The following is an 18,620-nucleotide window of genomic DNA, read 5'->3' on the forward strand; positions in this document are numbered from 1 at the left end:
CGGGAGTGGATGCGATCAGATTGGGAATGTCGGTGGTAGATGGGAGAAAAAAAAGGTCGAGTGTCGGTGCCTAAAGTTGGACATTGCGGCGTCTAGACTTCCTGCAAGACTAGGAAACGTCATCTCCCATCTTCACGGAGACTCCCAGTTGGAGCTGTCTCCGTCTCCTCCTTTTCTCCCCTTCCACTCTCTCACTCTCTTTCCCTCTCCTCCCCCTCTTCGTCCTCCGTCTTCCATTATGGCCGGCGGGACGGACGTCCCCGTCAATGGCAGGCGAAAACTCCCCTTCTTCCGCCGCGCGACTCCGGCTCGACCGATCACTCGCCGGCGACAGTCCACCGTCCATTGGCATCGTACGGTGCGCTCTTTCTGCTACCTGATCGCGTGGATCTTCACCGTGCTGGTGGTGATCGGGAATGTCTCCAACAAGCCCGTGTTGCGCGACACGTACTTCCTCTACCTCGATCTCTCCAACATCATCCCCCTGTCAGTGCCCAATGCGGTGCTCATCAACTCAATTGCTCAGTCTATTGGGTTGCATGATTTCTACCAGGTTGGCCTGTGGAACTTCTGCGAAGGCTTTGACGGGCAGGGTATCACGCGCTGCTCCAAGCCGGAGACTTTGTACGCCTTCAACCCGGTCAAGATCATTCTCAGCGAGCTACTGTCTGGCGCTAGTAGTATGTCTTCCCTATCTTCCCCGTTGAGTGGACTGGCATTGGTCCTACACTTGCGACCGTGTTCCAGCGATCCACAGGCAATCCGGCGCTAACCGATCACCTCACCAGTTGCTCTGCCGTCGGATATCACACAACCGCTTCATCTGGCCAAAGTCGCGTCGCAATGGATGTTTGGGCTGTGGATCACGGCCGCCGTGCTCAACTTCATCATGATCTTCCTGGCTCCGCTAGCGGTGTCCTCGCGGCCTCCCCAGACCATCAAATCGTGGGTTGCTGCTCAGTCCAACGGCGCCCACATCTCCCCGTCGGCCCGCCTGCCCCACCGCCGCTGCCGCTTCCTCCTGCTGCGCTCGTTCCCGTTTCTCTTTCTCTCCTTCTTCACCGCGCTCATCACCATCGTCGCGTCGGCCATCGCGACCGTCATGTTCGTCATCTTCGCCAATGTCTTCGTCAACGCGGACCCCAGCCTGAACATCAAGGCCCACATCGGCAAGCAGATGTTTGCATTCATGTGGGTGGCGTCAGCCTTCAGCCTGATCCCATTCATCATCCAGCTCGGCTCCTGCTGCGCAGCCTGCTGTGGTGGCCGGAAGGCGCGCAAGAAGCTCAAGACCGAGGGTATTGACCTGCACGAAAAGCATGTTACGCCCAGCAGTGGGCCGGATACCCCGGCTGAAGCTCATGCGGTGACCACGGAGTAATTGGGATTTGCGGTGATTGGATATAATGGTCGCCTGACAGATTGGTCGCCGGGCGTGTGCCATATACTGGACGGCATGGTATTGTTTTTCTTGTTTAGAGATTCTCACATATGACGACGTGGACGATCTAGCGTGTCACGGATTCCCTGGTGTTTATAGTGTTTATTGACGACCTTTTACCTTGGATTTGCAGATAGTTATATTGGGCATATATAGAGAAAACGCAATTGTCGAGTCATCGGAATGTCTCCATCACCGATTCATCTGGATCTCCATCTGCATCACCATCGTGCGTAGACTATCCCTTGGATTCGCACTTAACCACCTAACCATCCAGTCCTATTCGAGATATTCCAATCCCAGCCACGTTTCGCATCATGCACTACCTGCACCCCGCAGTGCGAGGCTCATCGTATCCAGCGTGAACGGTATAAGCGTTGCTGCCCCACGCGCTAGTCCTAACATCGCCTCCACTCCAAGCCTTGTCGAGATCGCATCTTGTGGAATTGTCGGGATAAGCCCACACTGCCTCACGGGGAGGTTGGGGAATTCCAGCCAGCCATACGATACGATAAGAGAGACGGACCACTTGCGTCGGCTCTTGAGTGCATTCATTGGGGCCTCTAGGACTCGTATACGTACGGGCTTGACTGTCTAGACAAGACCCAGAAGAATGCCCACTGCCCTTCATAGACGAATGAAACTGGGTATGAATATGCTCGACCTACTCTGAATTCACCGTAATGGTCCACCGACAAGGTGCAAGATATCCCGATCATCTTCTACATCTCGCCCCATTCCACACGTCCAAACGTGGAGATGACATGTGGGGTTGTGGGGATAAGTTAATATAAATTTGGATGTGACAGTGGATCTGCTTTCGATCATTGTTGAGCCAGTCGATCTAACGAGTACCGCGCGAAACTTCATGATTTATATTCTAGTCACGCATCGGTCGTGATATACTCGCCGCTATCAAAGCATTCCACCTTGACAAGAGGCATCTGATCAGAAACCGAGCTTGCTGGTGATATGCTCGCATGCGGATACCCAGTTCGCCATCCTCATGTCCGGTGTCTATGCAGCCAGGCTATTGGAATTACCTGCGCGTGAACACCATCAGTACTGATCAGTCCCGATTGGGAGCTCAGAGTTCGCATCCGCCAAAAACCATCGTGCCAACCTCCCTCGGAATGCCCTCACATCCCGGAATAACCTCTTACACTGACCGCAAAGTCGTGACTCAATTCGACAGCCATGGAACAACGGGCGAGGACTGTCTCAGCCTCACTTTGGACACCCTTGCACTCCCCACCGCAAAAGCTGCACGTATTGATCTGCGCTGTATGCGCTGTCCTCGCTATCTGCAGGCGAACTTCTGCGAAGGCCACCGCTGATACCTCCGCCGACACGACTGTGGGACCTTAAGCAGTATTTTTTGTATTTCTGGGTGCGTTCCATGGCTCAGAGTTGCCGCTGGTATTTGGGACGTATACGGGTGATTGTGGATTGCGAATGGCTTTTGAGAGTGGGAATGGCGCGACGGTGTAGGTTAGTGGCTGGCTTTTACACGGGGAGGGCTTGAGGATGAGTACTGCGGGTGGTTCTGGGATGTTCACCAGCATTGTGTGGGAGGTAGTAGAGAGCATTATGGGAAGTGCGAATTCGCTGGCTGTCATTGTTTAGACTGGATTGGCACGAGTCATCGGATCGAATGTATGATACATCTCATGCCTGACACCACTTGGCCCAGAGGAGTTGAGCTGGTAGATCTTGCCTCTGGTTCTCGTCTTAGCGCAGGCGAGTATCTCTTTGGTATATTCCTATTCCATTTGCTTTCTGCAGAACACTCGTCCTGTAGAGGCGTAAGCTTGGTAGTAACGACTTCAGGTGCTTATGCGATAGAGAGACAAGTGCATCACGCTTCATTAACTTGCCACTACCTTCATCGGTAGATACAGAACTATCGTCATCACGTCCTCAGTCAGCTAACCTGGAATAAGCAGGCTCGAAATGGCTCAGCCTCTCCCTCTAAGCATTGGCGAGCTCTTCCTCCATCATGCGAGCCAGGTCGTCGTCAGTCGGGTTGTACGGCTCTTCGCTAGGGGTGCTGGAGTCGTCCTTCGCAAGTTCCTCCTCCATCATCCGGGCCAGCTCATCGTCACTCGGGTTGTACGGTTCCTGATCAATCATGCTGGAGTCGTCCTTCGCAAGTTCCTCCTCCATTATCCGAGCAAGCTCATCGTCAGTGGGATTATACGGCTCCTCAGCAACCGTACCGGGACTCGAGCTGTCGTTCGCAAACTCTTCCTCCATCATACGGACGAGGTCCTCATCGGTAGGATTGTAAGAATCGTTTTTCGCAGCGCGCTTTTCCTTCGGGAGCTGCTTTTCCATCATGCGTACGATGACGGCGTCAGTAGGGCGATTGGCTTCACCAGAAGTCGCATACACGGGGGAGATCGGAGCAAAAGGGCCACCGAGGGATCGGCGAATCCCCTTCTGGGTTTGAACGTGTTCGTAGCATCGACCGATACCGTACTTGATGGCGCCACTCTTCTTGCGCTGGTCGATGAGTTGCTGGAAGAGCTTCTGGGTGGCTTCGCTGTCGGTTCCCTGGTTACGGAGCCAGGTCATTTCCTTCTTTCTGAATTGGTTGTGAAAATTGGTCAGCTGGGTGTTTGCTGCTGGTGGTGCAGTGTTGATGTTGATTCCTGGTGCACTCACGGGGTCGACAGTCGAGTCCATGGTCAGATCGATGACATCGATGACTTGAATATCCTTGGGGGATTCCTTGGGGGCCTCGGTAGGCAGAGAGACATTGGTAGCAGCGGCGGCCATGGTAGCAGGCTGAGCCATGTTGCCGGCAGTTTTGCCCATAAGGTGGGCGAGGAAGCCCCATTTTTCCTCGAGCGTGAGACTGGCCAGAGGGACGTTACGGGCAGCGGTGGCAGCCATGTTGTCAGTTAGTGTCGAGCCAGCAGCAGAGAGATGGTTCGAGGGTGGACGCGTGGAAGGTGGTGTAGGAATTGGACCAGACGGTGCTGGGTTAGTCGCGACGCACACCACTGGAGAGGGATTGGCTGAGAGTGAAGCTGGCGTCGGGGCACACGACGCTAGGTGAGAGCCAGAGGGAAGAGTTGTGGAGAGACTGGTAGAGGGATGAGTTAAGGAAGGAGTGGGAAGTGAAGCGGGAGATGGGGGAGATATTGTAGTTCTAGGGCTGGGTGGGCTCGAGTGAATGAAGGCCGTGGACAGTTCATTGAATGCTTGACTCAACTGCTGGTACTTCCCTTTCCAGTAATCATGCGAGGCGTTTGCCTCATTGGGTGGTGGGTTGGTCGACTGGGAGACGGACTGCTGAAGCTGCTGATAGTCGCGCAGCAGTGAATTATGACTCTGAGCCACATCCACGTATTTGCTCCTCCACTCCTGGACATCTGCTTTGTACTGTTTTGCTCTCTGCTGCTGGGTCGAACACACGCGACGCAACGTTGCCAGCTCTGCCTCCATGGCGTGGATTCCTAGTTTGCCCGTTTTGGGATCAAAACTGGTGTACTTGAGCAACCCGTCGCGATACTTGTTACGCTCGGCCGTGAGCACATCCACCCGACGTCGAGAATTCACTAAGCGATTCTGGAGTGTCTGGTTGGTGACCCCAACCATTCTGGAATGCAGTTCGGGGGCCGATGGATGATACCCTACCGGCCCATACGGCGAAACATGATCGGAGTCTCGATGGCCACGGACTGTTGCTTCCACAGCCACATGATGTGCGAACTCCGCCTCGCCGATCGGAAACCTGTTTACTACCGCAGCGCTCGCTGATAAAGCAGCTGGAGTGTCTGGGGGAACATGGGATGCGATGGAGGCTTGATGTTCCGGAGTCATACCTAGCGGTTTCTCAATGACGGGCAAGGGAATTTGCCCGCCGATACTCGGCCTCTTGGTGACTGGACCAGCAACCGCGAGCTGGTCGACCTCATCTGCAAATGCTTTATCGCGAGTACGCTTATTTGAGTCGGCCAGCTGGTGTACAACTTGATGAAAATTTGTGAATGGATCGAAGTCGAGATCGAGTCCTAAGTCGTGGAGATCGATATCCGGGCCCTCTAACCAAGGGCCCGAAGGCTGAGACTGAGATCCAGGGGAGAGTGTAAGCCCCAGATCGCCATCCTCCATGCCATGAAAATCAAATGCAGGCAACTCACATTGCTGCTCCATGATCCCCTCCATCATGTTAGAATCTGTGCTTCAGACTCCGATCATGTCATTCTGTAAGGAATCAAGCGCACGGCTGTGTGGCTTTCTAGTAGAGACCAGAAGAGTTCATGGTAAAATAGAGAGTAGCATCAAGCTAGGTGCAATATTGCCCAAGGATGATCAAAGGCGCCTTTTGGAAGGAATGCAGTTTGCTGCTGCCAGCAGGGTGAGAAGTCACTTTTCTGTTTACAGCCACTTTCTGCCTGACATATCTGGAACCCTCACCGCTTCCATCCCAGCTTCTCCTGACCGCCCTCTCACCACCCACGTTGATTCGTCCATTATCTCCAACCACCAATATTCACCGCCCAGTCACGTGTACAACATGGCAGAAAACCATCAGTCCGCTCCGCCCGCGCTTGAGGCTTCCGCGCTCGATCTCGATTCCGATCCCAAGCCTGCTCGCCCCGTCTCCTACAGCGTCGGCACGAACCCCGGGGCCTTTACTGATTCTGTCTTCTCCCGTCGCCCAACTCTCCCTGCACCTGCTCCTACTGCCAGCGCATTTACTCCACCCGCCATGAGCGTCATCCTCTGCACTGGTAAGTGGGCCTGGTGGTCGAGGAGCTCCCCGCATTCTTCGCGAACATGAGCTAACCACTGCTGTTGCACCTTGCAGCGGGGTATGATCATATCATTCGGTACGTGGAGGGTCAATTCCTTGCCTTCTAGTCTTCTCTGTCAAGGCGTAATTTCATTGGTCTGTACTGATGCTATCCCTTGTATAGCTTCTGGGAGGCCCTTTCGGGCATCTGCTCCCGTACCATCCAGCACCCGGACTCCCAAGTCAATCGCCTGTGTATCACCCCAGACAAACGTTTTCTCGCGGCAGCTGGCCACAACAATGTCAAGCTCTTCGACATCAAGTCTACCAACCCCAACCCGGTCATGACTTTCGAAGGTCACACCAACAACATCACCGGAGTTGCCTTTCACTGTGAGGGCAAGTGGATGGTCACTAGCTCGGAGGATGGAACTGTGAAGGTCTGGGACACCCGTACCGGCAGTCTTCAGCGAAACTACATCCACCGAGCTCCTGTCAATGACGTTGTCATCCACCCCAACCAAGGGGAACTCATCAGCGGTGATCATGCCGGTATGGTGCGTGTCTGGGACCTGGGTGAGAGTGTGTGCACGCACCAGCTAATCCCGGAGGACGATACCGCCGTGCTGAGCGTGAGTGTGGCCAGCGACGGGTCTCTGCTGTGTGCTGGCAACAAGAAGGTATGTTCCTTACCTGCCCATCCGACTGCTCCTTCGCATTAACAATTCAATCCCAGGGCAATGTTTACATCTGGCGGATGGTCCAGACCGAGGAGGCTACCCGCATCATCCCCATCTGCACCTTCCAGGCTCACAAGGACTACCTCACTCGTGTTCTCCTGTCACCCGATGTCAAGCACCTGGCTACCTGTTCTGCCGACCATACCGCCAAGGTCTGGAATCTTGACCCCGACTACCCCCCTGCCAAGGTGGCGATCCGGGAGTGGCAGGAGAAGCAGGCGCGGAAGGAGAACGAGGAGGAGTCGACCAACACCCAGGACGACGTGGCGGCTCAACAGGGCCTCGATCTCCTCAACCAAGCCCGCGACCTGCTGCGCATCTTTGACCCCCCTGCCCGCGACCGAGAGCTGCTGCGGATCTCGGACAACGCCTCGCGCGCCGAGACTCCGCAGCAGACGTTCGCCGCACAGCCCGATGGGCCGCCCATGGACCCGGCGAATGGTACTCTGTTCCTGGAGACCACTCTCGCCAACCACCAGCGCTGGGTGTGGGACTGCGCCTTCTCGGCAGACTCGGCGTACCTGGTCACGGTATCGAGTGACCACTATGCGCGGCTGTGGGAGCTTAGCTCCGGCAATATCATCCGCCAGTACAGCGGTCACCACCGGGGCGCGGTTTGTGTCGCCCTGAACGACTACTCCGAGCCCCGTTGAGGCAGCTCGGTTTTATGTTTTTGCTTCGGGGAATTCGAGCGGAGTTCGAGGGGTGCTTCATGGCGTTTTTCTCACAATCATAGCATGGCGTAGGGAGGGAAGCTCTGAGATCTCGCTTCTGGTTATTACGTTACTTTCATGGAGATACCAACAGCAAAGGACACTTCAGTCCTAATGATATCATTACTTTTCATCATTTATCTTTCTCCTTGCCGTTAATCTGCATCCAATTAGCTCTCTCTTCCGGTGAGATCGAGCGTCCCGACCACAGCCTTTTCCGTGTCAGATAGTCTGCGACTTGAAGCAGGACCAAGATCTTCATCTCACCCCAAGTGGTATATTCACTACCACGCTGTCTTTGCTTGGTAATAGCGCCCCTCTTATTTGCTGCTGCCTCTGGGTTCTATACATTGTAAATTAGATTTCACCCTCTGTACGAACGGTCATTAGTGTTCTGTATGCCAAAGTCGATACAGATCACTCAGTTGTAGTATTTGTATACCGCCATCAACACGCCCTATGCTATCTACACGGTGATCCGAGCCGGACCATTCTCGGTGGCTAGACGACGAAACTGCTCTTCCTTGAAGACAACGATTTCTAGAAATTTCCGCAACAAGATAACAGACTAGACCCCACCGTCATCACAGGGTGTCCTACTTTACACAACTCGATCGGAGCAGTCTTGAGTACCTGATATTCAAAGACTGGTAGAGACAGCAATCGCTCAACAACAAAATCGACACAAGAAAGAATCGGATCTCAAAATACACCAGAGAAGAAAGCTCAAAGCACGACGCATTGTGAATCATTGACAAAGGAACTCGGTATAAACTGAATAACAGGAATCTCGAGGGGGACGGCGAAGACGAGAGATGAACGTATCCACACAAACATATGCCTCTCTAGTACCAATTCCCACGTTTTATTTGGATCACTCTTCGCAGGACAAGGCATCGCCGCGCCTAGTTCATCGCGAACCAGGTCACGCTGACCACGACGTCCAGCCCCCGCTCCTCGGCGCCGGGGTACTTGAAGGTCCACATGCCGTCGCGGTTGACGTCCCAGAAGGCGCCGGACGCGGAGTGCATCCCGCGCTTGCCGGCGTTGCTCTGGGCGCCCTCCGACGCGGCGGACTTGTCGATCACGCCCTGCTGCACGATCGTGCTGTTCACGGTGAAGCGGTACGGGGCCGGCTTGGAGGAGTCGGAGGGGGCGGTGGCGGTGATGAGGGACTTGAGGATGGTGTTCTGGAGATTGCCTGTGGTTAGATGGAGGTGCTGGATGGAGGTTTGGGGGTGGATGTATGTGGTCGCAGGGGCCGGAGTACGTACAATGATCTGCGAGTTCCACTGGCCGACCTTGGTGTGCTCGTACTCGGCACTGTCCTTCAGCGCATCATCGCAGGCCTGTCATGCCGTTTGTCAGCTCGTGGATCTGTTGAGGGAGCGAGACTTGACTTTGCGGTTGGAGGCAACGTACGTCGGCGGTGATCTTGGTCAGCTCCGGGATCGGGATGGGCTGGTGTCATGAAGCGCGTTAGTGAGAGCTGGCAAGGGTGGGATTCTTGCGAGTTGAGGTCGTTGCGGGCAGGAATCAGGCGATCGACCTACCGACACGGGAGTGTTGCCCTCGACGGCCATTGTGTTTGTTTCGTCGGGGTGGGTATTTTCAAAGTCTATCCAGAGGCAAACAGTCAGGTACTGCTATTTAAAAGGGTAGTGTGAGACTCGACAACGCCTCTTTGAGGCTCCAGACATGGCTAGAATGCAACCGCTAGGCGCGTCCGGCTTTGTGATGCGGGGAGACCAGGCCGATTGTCGGCTAGGCAGGGAGTGTGGTCGCAGATACAGCCAGGATAGTGCACCAGAACTCACTAGGAAGGATTGCAGAGTAAGGCAACAAGCTCAGGTGGGGAATAGCGACACAGTGAATAGCGGACTGATTGTTTGGGGTGAGTGGCATCATGGCGCGGGCGCGCGGGTTGAGGCTTAGCGCCGCGATTAGATAATAATCGCTATCGAGCCCTACCTAGGTAGGTAATTAATGGTGATTGTCGCGACATCTGCCACAGCAGAAATCTATAGCAGACTCTATCCTTCTGAGTGATAGGTGTGGCACATTAGCCGGGAAACGCATGAGCCAAACTATCAAGATGACAATGAACGCCCGACTGTTCTGATGTGACCGTGAAAATCCTTGGTATAGGAATGGGCATAAAACTGTGGATGCAAGATGTAAGCTGTCAGAACCAGCATCCACGGATATATAATTTGGGTTGTATAATAATTGTCGTTAAGAGCAACTGTACTCGGCCGTCGCTGTTGACGGTCAACGAATACACCTAGGTGTAAACATCAGAGAGAGCCGAAACTGGCTGCTAATGATTCTAGTGGTTAAAATCTCCTCCTCCTGCACTAATATCACTACGATAGACGACACGACTCGCGATGTACGACTGAAGTGCCCATTCGACTATTCTATCTAGACTTCTACAGGGGCAGTGGAATAGGTAAGCCCGCTAATACAAAGGAAAAGGACGATAAGTGCCTAGGTATGGCCCTGGATATTGTTCACATCAACCCCTGGCCCTGCGCCATAACCACTGAGAGTCCGCGCCGGCCTCTCCGTTCTAACGTCTGTTTTTTCTACTCCCAAAATGTGCCAATCCTTACTTCAGGCCCTGGGCGACAGAGGGTGGACTGTGTATCCGTAAATTGGAGAGCAACCAGTTAGCCAGCCAGATTAAACTCGTGGTAAAAGGCCCCATCGACAAGTAGGCGAATCGAGCCGACCCGTTCGTAGAAAATCAGTCCACACAACGCCAAGTCAACCCGCCTGTAGAGAATCGTCACGAGCTCATCACGAAGACATTTGGCAAACCACTCCGGCGGCGTGGCAAGTTCTTCCATTGCCGTCGCAGGTCTATTGCGAATGTGAGACAGAAAGTCGCGCATATCTTGACTCGCATACCACTGCTGATATGCCACCGACTCCGGGGGAAATGAGAAGCCGAATTCTGCAGAACGGCAATCGAGAATGAGCGTCCGGAAGTGCACGGCACGATCATCATATACTGGGAAACCCTGGGCGGGACAGAGACCCAGGCGGCCGTTCTTTTGGCCAACAGGCCCGTATCGAAGAAATCGCTCGAGGAGAGTAAAGAAGCCCCAGTCCATTTCGGTAGTGTCCCTGCTGTCCCATATACTACACAATGGACTTGGGTAGAGAATGTGACCGAACAACCGCACGTCCACTGTGAGTGTGTCCACTTGATTTGATATCCATGGCACTGAGAGCCAAGTCGGGAAAAGATCAACTTCGTTCAAGACGGAGAGATCCAGGATGTAATTGAGTTTTTTTGCTGTCTGGATAATACATCGTGTTTCAGCAGAGATTTGGTGGTTGGTCAGGAGAAGAGGAAGAGCGTTGGATGGGTGGGTTTCGCGTTGTTCATGATAGACTCCGCACATACTGGGTTGCACCGTAGATTCCATGTCAATGTAACGCACTCTGCCTACTCGCCATGGAGATGACGGTGCCTGAGAGATTGAGTAAAGAACAGCCTCGATGATGGCCGCGCGGAGCTCTAATGGGAGAGTTAAAAAGGGAACACATGATCCCGTCGTGCGATGGGCTTGGGGAGAGAATAAAGAATGGAGTTGATGGAGTGGTGCTCGAAAGAAAGAGAAGGAATCCAAGACTATCTATAGGCGAGGGCTGCCTCAGGCATGTACACTAACGAGTTCTACTTCGGTCAACAACGATGGATTTTCATATAGATAAAATGCCAACCCGTCTAGAACATGAGATTTCCATCTCGCGGGGCGATAAGGTACACTTGAATGTGGAGTTGGACAATGGAGAGACCCAGAGAAACGCCTGTCGGGGAGAGAATAGAGAAATCTGAAATGATACCTGTGTTCTTATTTACTCTCCAGAGATGTCACGGCCAAACAAGCTAACCTCGAACTAGTCAATGGCGACCAACACACGGTTGCGAGCTACATCCAAGCTTCAAACAAAGGGGCGCAACATACTACTAAAACATATGCTCAAACATGCACTGCTAGAAGAGATAGGTCATGGTGCCAGCGCTGGCAATATTGCCCGTTGGCCAGCTGATATCGGCCACAGCACGCTCCTTGCCGATATAGGCCAGACTGCCCTGATGACTGTATTCGAAGGGAGTTATGCCATGATGGGCCTCCTGCAGCTGCTTCTGGAGCCGTTGGATCTTGCGCAGGACTTGGCCATGCTCCCCATCGCTGTTGTCCTTCAACTCTGTCTCTAGAGCCTCGGTCTTAGCCATAGTATTGAAGAGATGACCTAGGAAGACGCCTTCCTGGCTAGCGACCTGGGCAGTCGGAGCATATTTTGTTATAGCGCAGTCGCCGATCGCCCAGATGTTATCTGTATCCTGAACGGCAAGATAGTCGTCCACCACTAGCCCGCAGGGAGAAGTTTGGGTAGGAATTTGGTTCTAGATAGATTATAAGTAGTGGAAAGCTTAAAAGAAAGATATAGAGAAGTTACGCTAGAAATACTAATATATAGAAGACTTATATAATCACGCAGTAAAGTAATTAAGAAATAGACGGCCTCGATTTTTGTAAGCCTCGTGGTGTTAGCTTCTTTGGGTCTGACTTCAATGAGCCGAGATAAACATCAATAGTTGTCCTCAATAAGCCTAATGGTGTCGTCTGGAATATGGCGTTCCTCCACTTCTTAACAACCAAGCGCCCTAAAATATATTGATCGACAGGGACAGAGATAGTTTGGGTAGTTATTTCGACAGAAGCCCCATAATTGTGATCTGCTGGGTTATAAGAGGCGAAATTGGATAGGGCGGATGGGACTCCCGAAGGGGGGCTATAACTAAAGTGTTGTGTCATGGCTATGTTGTAACGACTGTCCAGGGCGTCCAGGGCTGGGGGCTTAATTATGGGGACAAGGAAAGTACCGACCAATCAGCATCCATTAAAAATACCTTTGATACCTATAGGTCCGTAACATCTGGCTACCAAGAGAAGTATCATCTTTGAGGAAGCAAGCCAATACGGCAATGACCGAGAGGCCGATGCATGACATCCTTGGAGCGCGAGATATCTAGCTACGTATAGGTGGCCTATCTTATAACGTAACCGGTAAGCGAGCTGCGCACCCCAGAACACACAGTAACTACGATTCCATAACTCAACAAGCATATGATAATTCTATCTTGAAATTTAATATAGTGTACGATAGGGATGCCGTCGATGTAATATATGGTTTAAGGCTAATAAGAATAATGATATTCTGACATTACCATAAAATACACCTCATTTTGGCCATTCTCGGTTCATAAAAATATATCTGCACAATAACATGTCGGAATTGCCCGAGACTCTCTACATACACTCTATACACTATGACTAGTAGAGTATTAAAAAAGAAACCTCTAATAAGACTTGGTTGTTGATATATAGAGCTGTAATATATCGCTTTTACTATGCGTTTCGGGGTGCGCAGCTGGCTTACCGGTTACGTTATACGTAGACCGGAATTCATCTGCATTTCTATTCTGACGCTTCTATGCTCTATATCACCTTTCGTCTTATGGTAATGTATGTATCCTCCGCGGCTCAATCAGGTTGGTTCGCTGCAGGAGAACTGTAATACTTTGCTCTAATCAAACTCGGCGAGCAGGAGTAGTAGAGGCAGTAGGGATACGGCGTTGGCGTATATGAGACACCTAGATGGAACGGAGAGTCGCTGGCAGTGGGCGATAAAAGACCGCAGTAAAGGGGCGGGTTATTGTCCTTTGTCCTTCCATCCATATACGCCAGACCAAATACATCTGCGGGTGTGCTACCGCCTTCTCCAACAGTGTTAAGAAAAGATATATAGGCATCCCATTTCGCTACTTCCTCACTAGCTAGCTAGATAGGCCTAGATTAAGTAGTCAAGTGTGATACAGCTAAAAAATTTAGCCTTTTCTGGCCACTAGTAGCTATATATAGGCCTATTAGACTCGATCTTTATCAATTTTAGGTGTTTTAGATATATTAGTAGGTATAGGGTAATAGAAAAAATGAAAATTGGTATTTACAGTGGTTATTGGTTACGCTGTGGTGCACTAACATCCGAATGCGTGTGAGTTACCCAAATAGGAATAGTTGATATGGGTAGGGATATGCTATTACTGCTGGGCATACAGCTCATTAGGCGGTCCGCCAAGACCTCGGCAATAATGCCCCCGAGTCCGAGGTCTTGGCGGACCTGCTCCAAGGCTTAATGAGCTGTAAGTATAATTCGATTCCTGCTCTATATTGCCCTGATAGGAAGTGAACGCGCACATTGACCTCCCGCCCCGCTAACCCAAAGCGGAAATAAAACTACTTTTGGACCCATTCGGTGCAGATGATATTATCATAACTACGGTGTATGGTGGCCCAGGTCAAGTTAGGGATTTTGATCGAAATTGTTCAGAGATTTCTGAACCAAGGGAAACCATAAGATACCCTAACCTAGCTATGATGGGAGCCTATGAGATTCTGTAAGTACCTAGGTAAGGTCTAGAAAGCTGACCAAATGATAGGGACCCAGCGATGTAGGGGAAGTTTCATCGCGTAAATTGAGATAGATACCGTTGAAAATACAAGATCCGAGTAGGAGATGTTCGAGGGAAGGATTGATGTTTCACTAAGTCTGGCCCCAAAAGACACTACGGGGCGTCCTTGTTACCTTCTTATATCGCAGACATTCGCGTTTTCTTATTCTCTCGTTACCCCTGGCTTTCTACACGCTTTCTGCCACGATGAAGCTGGCACTGTTAGCCAAGGTATTCCTCCTAGCTGTGGCTAGCTCGGAGGTAGTGGCACGAGGAATACGACAGAGAGCGTCTGGTTCTCTTGTGAACCCTGCGCGAAGCACGAGGTTTGTTGCCAGATCAGTTTGAGGAAATACGTCAATACTAATAGCCTCTCTCGACCTATATCACAGTCATAGCGTATGCGCCAATCCACATCATACACACGCACCGAATTCGACTCAGACCGGGGCTGCGTCGAAGACATCATCTAAGGGATGGAAATACTCGCACCATAGTGACGAGATATACTTCAGTCCACACCATCCAACCAATTCACGCGCGGCTAGCACTGTTTCGGGGCACCATAGCGATTTTTGTACGCTTCGTCCAAGCAGTTCTCACGCGAAGAGCTCTGCCTCGAAATCGAGAACAACGAAAAGGATTAGCACTGTTTCGGGGCACCATAGCGATTTTTGTACGCTTCGTCCAAGCAGTTCTCACGCGAAGAGCTCTGCCTCGAAATCGAGAACAACGAAAAGGATTAGCACTGTTTCGGGGCACCATCACGATCATTGTACGCTTCGTCCAAGCAGTTCTCACGCGAAGAGCTCTGCCTCGAAATCGAGAACAACGAAAAGGATTAGCACTGTTTCGGGGCCCCATCACGATCATTGTACGCTTCGTCCAAGCAGTTCTCACGCGACTAGCACTGTCTCGAAATCGAGAACAACGAAAACGACTAGTACATCTACCACCACTTCCTCCGCTACTTCGAGCCATTCACCGAGCAGTACCCCAGTGAAAGGGGCCAACGGTGTGCCGTATTGGTCAAACGTCACTCAAGAACAGTGGGATGTTACGTGCGAAGTGCTCGCCGGGACCCAAACTTTTGCAAATGTATCCGCCGAGTCACTTCTTGAGGGTGAGTTCATTTCCCGATGTAACGAGACAGGATACTGGATCTGACGAGAATGGGTGTCTTAGCTGGGTGGAATGAGACCATGGGAGCTTTTAGAAAGCACAAAGGGGATAATACCATCCCTCAGAATTGGGACGAATTTCTCTATCAAGATTGGAATATTGGAAAATTCCCGAATTGTTTTGACACGTCAAACAGTGAATGTCTGTCTCCTCCAAGTTGCAATAACGGAAGTATTCCGGCGTTTCTGGAGGTCATCTTGATCAGTGTGATGGGAATTAATCGAGTAAGCAGTCATAACCTGTCCCCGGGTACCAAGTCTTCGCGTTCTGTGCTTACTCCAACCTAGGCGGCTGCTGTATCCGTGCAGGCATACCAGGGCGCTTTGGATGCCCTCCAAACGCAAGAGTATACTGAGACCTTCATCGAGTTAAAAGACCCCAACAATCAGTTCGATTGGATGGAATTCCTTGGATTGTTCACGGGCATTGGGGAGGCTTTAGTAGGCGTGGGACTGGCCGCAAGTATGGGCTCGCCCCTTCCTGACTCGACCAACCTTGAAATGTTTCTTTATTGATATTGTCTTGTAGGGGGAATAGCCAACATGGCAAAGGACTCGATTACAGCTGCACGTTCGGCCGTGAGCCAAGCTGGTAAGCCGTTCTATTCCCCATCTTCCCCCCTTGACGGCCTTATCCTCCGAGCTGACATCTACCCCTTCTCATGACAGCCGCTCGCGTAGGAAGCGGAGGCCTGCCTTCCTACGATGAGGCCACAGGCCAACTCGAATCGACTGTGCAACAAGCCAAAAATATATTGGCTCAGGCCCGTACGTATCCCGTTAGCCACACTCCGTGCTGACTGGTCTGACGTTGCTCCAGAGAACGCGAGGACCCAATGGAAAGAAGCTACTGGAGCGCTGGCTATCATGGGCTCCAGTTCGGCCCTGAAAAATACCAAGTAAGTAAATTGAATCCAATTTCGACTCGGAGATGAGCAGCAGGAACTTATGGAAGACCAGAAACTCCGTGGACCCAGTGGATTCCATCGAAGCGACGCTCGACAGTTACTTCAAGGAGTTTGTGACCCAAATCACAAATTCCGTGAGTAACTATTTGCAGACGATGTTCGGTGCCCTAAATGAGACTACTCAAGACCTCTGGACGAGCCTGGTCTTGGGAGGCGTCGGTTGGCAGTGGGCATCGGATCGCAACGATTCCAGCTCACTCCAGGAAGAAATACTAGCCACGTTGTATACTGGAGCATTTCCCCTTGCAAGGCAATTGTCCCCCGTGACGCAAGAGGCGGTCCTCCTGTGAGCACCCCGTTTCTTTCCCCTTCGTCTGCGCGATATGCGGCCACGGAGGCTTGAGCTGATTGGCAACAGGCGCCTGGACAAAGACGCCTACGACTACAAGTGCGGCAGTACCATCGATAACACGCCAGCAGACCAGAGTGCGCCCAGTAAAGCGATTGAAATTCCGCTTGGTGAGCTTATTATGAACAAGTATGCGCAGAAGGCCATGGTCTGCGATCCAGCGTTAGTTGTCTCCTGCTCCCCCATTCCCCCTATCCTCTTTCATTCCTTCGCTGCTTGAATTTGCTGACCAGTTTTGTCTCAAGTGGGAACACGTATCTACTGGTCAACGCAAGGTATTCCGTCTACACGCAGTGTAGCGATACACAGAAGGCGCGGGGTGACTGTTTGACGACCACGGAGGAGAGTATGCCATTTGTGAACTTGGCTGGCATGGAACTGGATACGCTCAATGGAGATTCCCCGTGGTATATCGAATTTAAGTAAGTTAGACTCGATCCAACCCTCCGTATACAGGACAGCTCGCTGAGCCGCAGTAACAGGGAGGTCGTTCGCAGCATCTGGGGGGGCTTTCTCGACAACGGCATGAAGAACGAATATGTGGGATCCCCAATCAGCCCGTTAGCCTCGCTCCCTGCTCATACAAGAATATAGACGATGAAAGCGCGCAATCGCAGATTGAACGATGACTGGACAAAGGTCATCGAGGATGACACCACCCTTGAGCTAGGCTACAAGGCTGCCGGATTTGTTCAAAACGTGACTGTATGCCTGAATGCTGATGAGGCGATAACAAGAATGGCAAATGGCGATCATCCACCATGTCCCACATCGCCTGATACAGGTTCCTCGGTCTATCAAGCGCCGGATAACGATGCAGGCTTTGCGTCGGGGTGGTGTACTATCCATTTCACCAAGGTCCAGAGAAACCTCCACGGGAGCACCAAGGATCGAATGAACGACTACAAAAACCCATTGACGGATTATTTGATGTCGCTGACGATTCTCGATAATAACGGGGATTTGATGGCTCATGCTCCCCTGCAACCTATGGACGTCCCGTTTCGAGTCACGAATGATAGTACTCGTCTGAATGGCGACTTCACGGTCAGGGCTGCGGACAGCGACTCTGGTCATGACGAATTCTGGATCAAAGACAACTACTGGAAATCCAATAGCGACGCTCAGAAATGTTCCTATGGCAAATGGGACAGCAGTTATGCCGAGGGCAGTTGTGGCTTCACATGCGACGCCAGCCCCCAGACAACTGCCCCGTCTGTGGATGTTCCCTCGAATGCAAGGGACGCTTGGATGGGCAATGCAGACGCAGCCCTGACTGACCGATCGACGCCCCCCTACACCATTTCCGGCGTGAAATCCTTTTCGAGCGGGACGTGTTCCATCCGCATTTTCCAGTGGCAGCAGAATGAAGCCAACGAGGACAACTGGCATAATCCGGGGACCTACAGCATGCAATATGCGGTATGGGATGACGATAACAAGCTGGTCGCATTCGCTCAACAAACCCACGGAGCCGTCGGTGCACAGATACCGGGCGGGTATATCACCTACTGTAACCAGATGAAGTCTGATGACAGTGCTGATGTCAAATGTGTTTATGCTGATAAATGGTGTCAAGTGGGCGGCGATTTCAACCACGGTTATCGGCAACTAGATTGCAAAATCGCCTGTCCCGCCGCGTCCTAGGAGTGAGCGGGTTGGCTCTTTTTTCCAGCGTTCGAGTGGCTATCGCCATGGGATTTTGATGCTAAAATAGCATCCCAACCGAGGCTCTGAGAGATGTCACATTTGATTCTATCATCGCCTGGCATAAACTTCCTTACTGTATCCTACATCGGGGGGATTTGTTCTAATTTCGCTTTTTCTTCTTTTGCCCTAGCTTAAACAAAAACCCACCATCAGGAAATGTGCGTTCTAATGTATCATATTGCAACATGCTAGCCGGGTATAAATGGTTTGCATGGTGCTGTGGAGCTTCAGTAGGTTTA

General features: G+C 51.8%; 7 protein-coding genes across 7 annotated transcripts; 3 read left to right on the forward strand and 4 right to left on the reverse strand.

Moving 5' to 3' along the window:
• Positions 1-238: 238 nt before the first annotated feature.
• On the forward strand, positions 239-1,381 carry N7459_003593 (SUR7/PalI family protein; the record flags this gene model as incomplete). Its single annotated transcript, XM_056942777.1, has 2 exons — positions 239-680; positions 789-1,381. The coding sequence occupies 2 exons, from the start codon at positions 239-241 to the stop codon at positions 1,379-1,381; spliced, it is 1,035 nt and encodes a 344-aa protein (XP_056802660.1).
• Positions 1,382-3,412: 2,031 nt separating this feature from the next.
• On the reverse strand, positions 3,413-5,620 carry N7459_003594 (uncharacterized protein; the record flags this gene model as incomplete). Its single annotated transcript, XM_056942778.1, has 1 exon — positions 3,413-5,620. The coding sequence occupies one exon, from the start codon at positions 5,618-5,620 to the stop codon at positions 3,413-3,415; it is 2,208 nt and encodes a 735-aa protein (XP_056802661.1).
• Positions 5,621-5,969: 349 nt separating this feature from the next.
• On the forward strand, positions 5,970-7,581 carry N7459_003595 (WD40 repeat domain-containing protein; the record flags this gene model as incomplete). Its single annotated transcript, XM_056942779.1, has 4 exons — positions 5,970-6,186; positions 6,264-6,285; positions 6,373-6,868; positions 6,925-7,581. 4 exons carry the CDS (start codon positions 5,970-5,972, stop codon positions 7,579-7,581), a joined length of 1,392 nt encoding a protein of 463 aa, XP_056802662.1.
• Positions 7,582-8,546: 965 nt separating this feature from the next.
• Positions 8,547-9,224, reverse strand: N7459_003596 (dynein light chain Tctex-type family protein; the record flags this gene model as incomplete). Its single annotated transcript, XM_056942780.1, has 3 exons — positions 8,547-8,990; positions 9,064-9,102; positions 9,195-9,224. The coding sequence occupies 3 exons, from the start codon at positions 9,222-9,224 to the stop codon at positions 8,547-8,549; spliced, it is 513 nt and encodes a 170-aa protein (XP_056802663.1).
• Positions 9,225-10,313: 1,089 nt separating this feature from the next.
• On the reverse strand, positions 10,314-11,078 carry N7459_003597 (uncharacterized protein; the record flags this gene model as incomplete). The annotated part of the gene is made up of 1 exon (XM_056942781.1): positions 10,314-11,078. The coding sequence occupies one exon, from the start codon at positions 11,076-11,078 to the stop codon at positions 10,314-10,316; it is 765 nt and encodes a 254-aa protein (XP_056802664.1).
• A 572-nt stretch (positions 11,079-11,650) lies between these two features.
• N7459_003598 (uncharacterized protein) lies at positions 11,651-12,476 on the reverse strand (the record flags this gene model as incomplete). The annotated part of the gene is made up of 2 exons (XM_056942782.1): positions 11,651-12,064; positions 12,345-12,476. The coding sequence occupies 2 exons, from the start codon at positions 12,474-12,476 to the stop codon at positions 11,651-11,653; spliced, it is 546 nt and encodes a 181-aa protein (XP_056802665.1).
• A 4,792-nt stretch (positions 12,477-17,268) lies between these two features.
• N7459_003599 (uncharacterized protein) lies at positions 17,269-18,318 on the forward strand (the record flags this gene model as incomplete). The annotated part of the gene is made up of 1 exon (XM_056942783.1): positions 17,269-18,318. One exon carries the CDS (start codon positions 17,269-17,271, stop codon positions 18,316-18,318), a length of 1,050 nt encoding a protein of 349 aa, XP_056802666.1.
• Positions 18,319-18,620: the final 302 nt, after the last annotated feature.

Source organism: Penicillium hispanicum, assembly GCF_028827665.1.
Source record: "Penicillium hispanicum strain IBT 35686 chromosome Unknown utg000003l_segment0_segment0, whole genome shotgun sequence".
Classification (NCBI taxonomy): domain Eukaryota; kingdom Fungi; phylum Ascomycota; class Eurotiomycetes; order Eurotiales; family Aspergillaceae; genus Penicillium; species Penicillium hispanicum.